At 41.9% G+C, this 8,304-nt stretch overlaps 1 protein-coding gene across 2 annotated transcripts in view; it reads left to right on the forward strand.

Annotated features, from left to right (window-relative positions):
- Positions 1-3,075, forward strand: part of fbxl13 (F-box and leucine-rich repeat protein 13) — a 41,813-nt gene extending 38,738 nt beyond the window's left edge. The window contains exons 12-20 of one of the 2 annotated variants that reach the window (XM_023985723.2): positions 318-416; positions 571-691; positions 1,133-1,295; positions 1,384-1,503; positions 1,621-1,747; positions 1,834-1,917; positions 2,055-2,189; positions 2,262-2,425; positions 2,527-3,075. In XM_023985723.2, the coding sequence (XP_023841491.1) occupies positions 318-416; positions 571-691; positions 1,133-1,295; positions 1,384-1,503; positions 1,621-1,747; positions 1,834-1,917; positions 2,055-2,189; positions 2,262-2,425; positions 2,527-2,749 (1,236 nt within the window). In that variant the 3' untranslated portion in view covers positions 2,750-3,075. Of the gene's footprint in view, positions 1-317; positions 417-570; positions 692-1,132; positions 1,296-1,383; positions 1,504-1,620; positions 1,748-1,833; positions 1,918-2,054; positions 2,426-2,526 lie in introns of both variants that reach the window. The other variant, XM_023985722.2, reaches the window with a different exon arrangement.
- Positions 3,076-8,304: the final 5,229 nt, after the last annotated feature.

Raw genomic sequence — 8,304 nt, forward strand, 5'->3', positions numbered from 1 at the left:
AGAGAGAGAGAGAGAGAGAGAGAGAGAGAGAGAGAGAGAGAGAGAGAGAGAGAGAGAGAGAAGGAGATGAAGAGATATGAGAGAGAGAGAGAGAGAGAAGAGAGAGAGAGAGACGAGAGGAGAGGAGAGAGGGAGAGAGAGAGAGAGAGAGAAGAGAGAGAGAGAGAGAGAGAGAGAGAGAGAGAGAGAGAGAGAGAGAGAGAGAGAGAGAAGACTTGTTTGTTTTAAATTACAAACTGTACACACTGGCCCTCTCCATCTCTCTCTCACCCACCTACTCTCTAATGTACTCTGTGTGTGGTGTTTTGTCCCAGCAGATCTCAGTGGAAGGTTTCAGGTACATAGCAGCGGGCTGCCCTCAGCTCCAGCAGATAGTCTTCAATGACCTGCCTACTCTGTCAGACAGCTGTGTGCTGGTATGTATGGAGCTACCAGACAACTAATTTAGGCTCTGGACAAAATTATTGCTATCAATAGGGAGTAAGACCATATTTTTAACCTCCATTGGCTACCTGTCATTAATGAGTGAATGGACCTCTGCCTGTCACTTAGTCTGGTTTCTTCCAATAGGAGCTGGCCTCTAAGTGTCACTCTCTGTCTGCCATCTCCCTATGGGACACGCCCCATCTCTCAGACTCCGCCTTCAAAGCCATCGCTGAGGTGGCCAACCTCACCAAGTTCAGTGTTGATGGTGAGTGTGTGTGCGTGTCATGTTCCATGTCTATTTATTAGTGTTCTTTATTTGTCTTGGCAACAATCATTGTGGTGAGTATCRTTGCCATGGTGACGTCTACAGGGGCTCTGATTGGGTGACTGAGTGAGGCGCTAGGCCTCATTTCATGTGATTGGTCTGTGACATCAAACCATGATGTAGCAGCCAGCAGGTCATGTAGTTGGTCAACCCTGAAACTTTTGCTATCCTCTAACTCTTGGTCTTATACAGTGCTGTATCTGGCACAAGTCACTGTTAAGTGATTAGCCAATCATTATAGCTCTTCAGCCAAAGGAGATGGTCAGTTTGTTTCTGAGGATGTGATTAGTCATGTAAGACAAATGGTTCAGGGGCAGTATCAACACACACACTTTGTTTGTTATGGTGCGTGTTATGACAGTTGTCCGTGTGTTTTTGTAGGTAACAGTCGTATGTCAGACATCAGTTGGAGGGCTCTGTGTCGTAGCTCTCCAGGCCTTACGAGACTCCATGCTGCTGACTGCCCTAGAATGACTGACTCCAGCCTAAAGTCTATGGGCACCCTCAAAAACCTGGTCTACCTCAACATCTCACACTGCAGCAGGTGTGTGTGTGTGTGTGCGCGTGTGTTCTGTCTCTCTACGTTAGATGATATCGGGCTGCGCTACCTGACTTCCCGTGTGTGTTCGTAGGGTGAGTGACATGGGGCTGCGCTACCTGACTGAGGGGCCTTCTGCCTCTAAACTGAGGGAGCTGAATCTGAGCAACTGCAGCCGCATCAACAACTTAGCTATCATGAGGGTGGCTCAAAAGTAAGGTCATATAAAAACTCACACACACGCACACACAGACATGCACACACACACACGCATATATAACACACAAGTACTGTACACACTGACAGACTGGCATGGTGTGTGTGTGTACAGGTGCAGTAAGCTGAACCACCTGAGTGTGTCTTACTGTGATAACCTGTCTAATTCTGGTCTGGAGTGGCTCAGTAGCTGTTCCGCTCTCCTCTCTCTGGACATCAGTGGCTGCAACATCATGGACCAGGTAATGCCCCCATACGTTGCCGTGTARGTGTGTCGTATTACAGTTAGCTATCTAAAACACTCCAACAACACAACTTATGTTTTCAGGGGCTGATTGCTCTAGGTGGGAACCCTGGCCTGAAGAAGCTGGTTGCCTCTGAGTGTTTATGGATCACTGACATTGGCATAGAGGTACTGTTTACTTTGTCTTCTGCAGTTTGAACAGTACCTTTTGACTGTCTGTGACACCTCATTGAAAGAGTGTTAAAGGAATTCACTTCTTAAAGTAACCCTCCTCCTCTTCTCTCCTGCTCTCCCTGTGAAAGCAGAAGTTCTGCAGGCAGGCGAGAGGTCTGGAGTATATGGACGTGTCTCACTGTGTAGCTCTATCTGACCAGGCCATCAAGGCTCTGTCCTTCTACTGCAGGACTATAGTCACATTACGCATGCCTGGCTGCCCAAAGGTATTCACACACACACAAACAAACAATATTACCAAAATATCTTGCCTATTGTCTATGCACTTCCTCTATCAGATGACAGACCTGGCGGTACAGTACCTGACAGTAGGGTGTCACTTCCTGAGAGAGCTGGACGTGAGTGGCTGTGTTCTGCTGACCGATTGCACACCACGCTTCCTACAGACAGGCTTCCCACAGCTCAACACCATCAACATGGTCTACTGCAGGGGAATATCCAAGTAAGACACGCATACACACACTTCAACTGAAATGTCCAGAAACTAAAGATGTAACACTGGGAGCACAGTCACTGTGTGTGTGTGTGTGTGTGTGAGCGTAGGCAGGCGGCTCTGAGGCTCCAGCCCTGTGTTGAGAAGTGGGAGCACAGTAACGATGATGCCCCCTACTGGTTTGGCTATGACAGTCTTGGCCAGCTGCTACAGCCAATCGGACGACCCGACAAGATCCAGGACACCTGGGAGGAAGAGGAGCCAACACCAAGAAACAACAAAAAGAGGAATTTGATAAAGGCCTGTGGAGAGGACTACGAATACACAGCATGAATACACACACAGTCCATGCAGACAAACAAACAAACGCACAATGACTTAGTTTATACAGTACACACACACCACCTCACAATCTAAGGTAAATCAAATCCCTAACACATACACTGCACCTTACATTAACTCTAGCTCAGATATCAAGCAACAGAAAGGAATGGCCAAAGATGAATAACCAGAAAAATATATATTTTGTATCTGAGAAATAATGCAGTATATACATGTATGCAGTATWTACATTTATGCAGTATATACAGTATATACATTTATGCAGTATACACATGTATGCAGTATATACATTTATGCAGTATATACAATATATACATGTATGCAGTATATACATTTATGCAGTATATACAKTWWWKMMRTWTATRCAGTATATACATTTATGCAGTWTATACAKTWWWKMMRTTTATRCAGTATATACATTTATGCAGTTTATACAGTATATACATTTATGCAAAGCTTCTGCATCATACTGTTTCATCTGAGTGGGAGAAAGGTCAAAGCGTTCTTCTATGCATTGCAACACAAGACAGATGATTGAATTTCATAATTACATCATAAAGCAAAAATTTTTAGCTTGGAAATAATCATAAAAAAATAAATGTCCTCGATATGATTCGATTTTTTTGTCAATGTCAACACTTTTCCCATTTTCTTTTTTATTCACAGTAAATTGATCCCCCCAAACCTATTTTGTACATTTTGCAGTTTCCACCCTGTGGTAAGAAAGTCTTAAGAGTTTTGACTGTTGCACACACACTAACCACAGCAGTCTCTGAACTTCTCAAAAGTCCAGTTAGACTTCAAGCTCAATACCTGACTGAATATGTGAGACCTGAATGTTGTTCAGTGTTTCAATCTAAGAGCTCTGCTGATGACCACAAAGACAAAGACTGAACTAGCCTGGCTGCCAGCATGCCACTATATTTCTGCTTGAGCCCTCTCATGACAACAACAGTTGGCTAAAGCAGAAACATGACTGAGTTACCTCTACTAACCATGATCATGTGCTACAACTGTATATAGACATATAATATAGCCTGCAGTTTCCGTTATCACATATGTAGCATAGCCTTTACTTTCAGGCATGATATTCACTTCTAGAACAATAGATTGAGAACAAAAATCAATTGTAGACCGTTTGCTTGGGTAAGAAATTGACACSCTTGATAAAGATGAGCAATAACAAYTGTAGGGAAAGGGGGATACCTTGTCAGTATTACAACTGAATGCCTTCAACTGAAATGTGTCTTCCGCATTTAACCCAACCCCTCTGAATCAGAGGTACGGGGGGCTGCCTTAATCGACATGCACGTCTTCGGCGCCAGGGGAACAACGGGTTAACTACCTTGCTCAGGGTCAAAACAACAGATTTTTCCTTGTCATAAAATAAATCAAATACTGAGCTATATTGTATGTTATATTTTGGGGGGAAATTAATATGTTATATTAATACAATTTCTCAGAGAAAGAGATTTTGTTTAACAAGTAATAGTTTTCCTCTAATAGTTTTCCTCAAAAGGGTAGGGGTCAAAATTATTGACACCTCTTATGAATAAAGTAGTGAAAAGTTTAGTATTTGGTGCCATATTCCTAGCACGCAATGACTACATCAAGCTTGTGACTCAACAATCTTGTTGGATGCATTTGCAGTTCGTTTTGGTTGTGTTTCAGATTAGTTTGTGCTCAGAAGAAATTAATGGTAAATAATGTGTCATTTTGGAGTCACTTTTATTATAATTAAGAATAGAATGTTTCTAAACACTTCTACATTAAATGTGGATGCTACCATGATTACAGATAATCCTGAATGAATCGTGAACATTTATGACTATTTGAATTTATTATGGATCTCTATTAGCTCTTCATGGGGTCCAGCAAAATTAAGTCAGTTATACAATATTTATAACATTACAATACATTCACAGATTTCACAACACACTGTGTGCCCTCAGGCCCCTACTCCACCACTACCACATATCTACAGTACTAAATCCATGTGTATGTATAGTGCGTATGTTATCGCGTGTGTGTGTGTGTGTGCCAATGTTTGTTGCTTCACTGTCCCCGCTGTTCAATAAGGTGGTTTTTTTAATCAGTTTTTTAAATCTAATTTTACTGCTTGTGTCAGTTACTTGATGTGGAATAGAGTTCCATGTAGTCATGGCTCTATGTAGCACTGTGTGCCTCCCATAGTCTGTTCTGGACTTGGGGACTGTGAAGAGACCTCTTGTGGCATGTCTTGTGAGGTATACATGGGTGTCTGAGCTGTGTGCCAGTAGTTAAGACAGACAGCTTGGTGCATTCAACATGTCAATACCTCTCATAAATAAAAGTAGTGATGAAGTCAATCTCTCCTCCACTTCAACCAGGAGAGATTGACATTATTAATATTAGCTCTCTCTATACATCCAAGGGCCAGCCGTGCTGCCCTGTTCTAATCCAACTGCAATTTTCCTAAGTCCTTTTTTGTGGCACCTGACCACACGACTGAACAGTAGTCAAGGTGCGACAAAACTAGGGCCTGTAGGACCTGCCTTGTTGATAGYGTTGTTAAGAAGGCAGAGCATCGCTTTATTATAGACAGACTTCTCCCCATCTTAGCTACTACTGCATCAATATGTTTTGACCATGACAGTTTACAATCTAGGGTTACTCCAAGCAGTTTAGTCATCTCATCTTGCTCAATTTCCACATTATTTATTACAAGATTTAGTTGAGGTTTAGGGTTTAGTGAGTGTTTTGTTCCAAATACACTGCTTTTAGTTTTATAAATATTTAGGGCTAACTTATGCCACCCACTCGGAAACTAACTGCAGCTCTTTGTTGAGCGTTGCAGTCATTTCAGTTGCTGTAGTAGCTGACGTGTATAATGTTGAGTCATCCGCATRCATAGACACTCTGGCTTTATTCAAAGTTAGTGGCWTGTCTGACTGGGTCAGAGGTATAACATTGGAGACAGAGAAATAAAGATCAGAGACGATTCAGATAGATGACCAGATATGGCTCATCCTATTGAGCGTTGTATACCCAGTACATCCACCCAAAATGTTAGATTTTGTTTACCTTGCTCAGAGTGGAGTTCTGTGCTGCCACTGTCTCCTATGTACGCATCAATGTTTCCACTGTTGGACAACACCTTCAGGAAGCCATTATTAGAACCATCAGTCAAGTGTCAAAGTTGAAAGATTTTATGGTACATTCATGTTAATCACCTTAACACAATTTTACTTTCAAGTGTAGCACGGAGTATTGGCCYACTTACCTGCAATTATATCTCCAGTCTCATTCCTCGCTATGGCATCACCTGTATGACAAAGAAACATAAACGTGAGATGCTGTTCCACCCAGTGAGCTAACAGGCTAATGGTTTCCATGTCCTCAAGGAGAACAGACAGGCTGTATCTCAGAGGAAATCACCATAAATGATGTCCRACATCCTCTTCTCCTGGCTTCTCACCTTTCTGTTTATCGCTCTTCCTTCTCAAATGTTTTCTTTGTCAGATGTTCCTCTCCTTCTTTCACTCTTAACCTTGATTTATCTAAGCAGGGACTCAGGCCATCTACAACTTAATCATCTTGTTTACACCAAGTTCTGTAAAACATTTACAGTGCCTTTAGAAAGTATTCATCCCTTGACTTTTTGTTGTGATACAAAGTGGGATTACTCTGTCGAAGTGGAACAACTTTAAAAAAATGTATATTCATGTGAAATAAAACACAAATATCTTGATTAGATAAGTATTTAACCAGTCAATACATGCTAGAATCACCTTTGGCTTCGAWTACAGCTGTCTGAGTTTTTCAGAATAAGTCTCTAAGAGCTTTGCACACCTGAATTGTACAATATTTACCCATTTATTATAATTTTTTATTCTTCAAGCTCTGTCAAATTGGTTGTTGATCATTGCTAGACAGCCATTGTCAAGTCTTGCTATAGATTTAAGCTAATTTAAATCAAAACTAACTAGGCCACTCAGGAACATTCAATGTCATCTTGGGAAGCAACTCCAGTCTATATTTGGCCTTGTGTTTTAAGTAATTGTCCTGCTGAAAGGTGAATTAATCTCCCAGTGTCTGGTGGAAAGCAGACTGAAGCAGGTTTTCCATTAGGATTTTGCCTGTGCTTAGCTCCAAATCCTGAAAAACTCTGCAGTCCTTAACGATTACAAGCATACCCAGAACATGATGCAGCCACCACTATGCTTGAAAATATGAAGAGTGGTACTCAGTAATGTATTCTATTGAATTTACCCCAAACATAACACTTTATTTTCAGGAAAAAAAGTTAATTGCTTTACCACATTTCTTGCAGTGCCTTGTTGCAAACTGGATGCATGTTTCTGAATATTTTTATTCTGTACAGGCATCCTTCTTTTCACTCAATTAGGTTAGTATTGTGGAGTAACTACAATGTTGTTAATCTATTCTCAGTTTTGGCCTATCACAGCCATTAAACTCCCAAATGTTTTAAAGTCACCAACCATTGGACTCATGGTGAAAACCCTGAGCGATGTCCTTCCTCTCCAGCAACTGAGTTAGGAAGGACGCCTTTATCTTTGTAGTGACTATGACTAGGTGTATTGATACACCATCCAAAGTGTAATTAATAACTTCACCATGCTCAAAGGGATGTCTGCTTTTAAAAAATTACCTATCACCAATAGGTGCCCTTCTTTGCGAGGCATTGGAAAACCTCCCTGGTCTTTGTGGTTAAATCGGCATTTGAAATTCACAGTTTGGCTGAGTGACTTTACAGATTATTGTATGTGTGGGGTACAGAGAGGAGGTAGTCATAAAGAAAACATGTTAAACACTATTATTGCACACAGAGTGAGTCCATGCAACTTATTATGTGACTTAAGCACATTTTTACTCCTGAACTTATTTAGGCTTGCCATAACAAAAGGGTTGAGTACTTGACCAAAGACATTTCAGATTTTCATGAATTTATAAACATTTATAAAAACATAATTTAAACTTTGACAGTTTAGGGTATTGTGTGTAGATCAGTGACACAAAATCTCAATTTAATCCAGTGTGAATATTTTCTGAAGGCACTTCTCTTCTCAGAATAATTGTAGTTCCTTACCAGRTGTCACGGCTGTCGTAAGAACGGGACCAACGCGCAGCGGATGTTGAGTTCCACATATTTAATTCAAAGAGAAACTTAAACAAAACAAAATATATCAATAAACGAACAACTAAACGTGACTACGTGGTGCACATGCACAAACACAAAACAATATCCCACAAATGTAGGTGGGGAAAAAGCCTACCTAAATATGATCCCCAATTAGAGGCAACGATTACCAGCTGCCTCTAATTGGGAACCACACGAACCACCAACCCAGACCACGGGTCCGGCCATGGAGCCGGGTAGAACGCCTTGCCCGGACTGGGCATCGACGCAGAGGAAGGCTCCGGCCTTGGAGCTGGACTGGACGCCGTGCCCGGACTGGATCCCGACGCAGAGGAAGGCTCCGGCCTTGGAGCTGGACTGGACGCCGTGCCCGGACTGGATCCCGACGCAGAGGAAGGCTCCGGCC

Source organism: Salvelinus sp. IW2-2015, linkage group LG4q.1:29, assembly GCF_002910315.2.
Source record: "Salvelinus sp. IW2-2015 linkage group LG4q.1:29, ASM291031v2, whole genome shotgun sequence".
Classification (NCBI taxonomy): Eukaryota; Metazoa; Chordata; class Actinopteri; order Salmoniformes; family Salmonidae; genus Salvelinus; species Salvelinus sp. IW2-2015.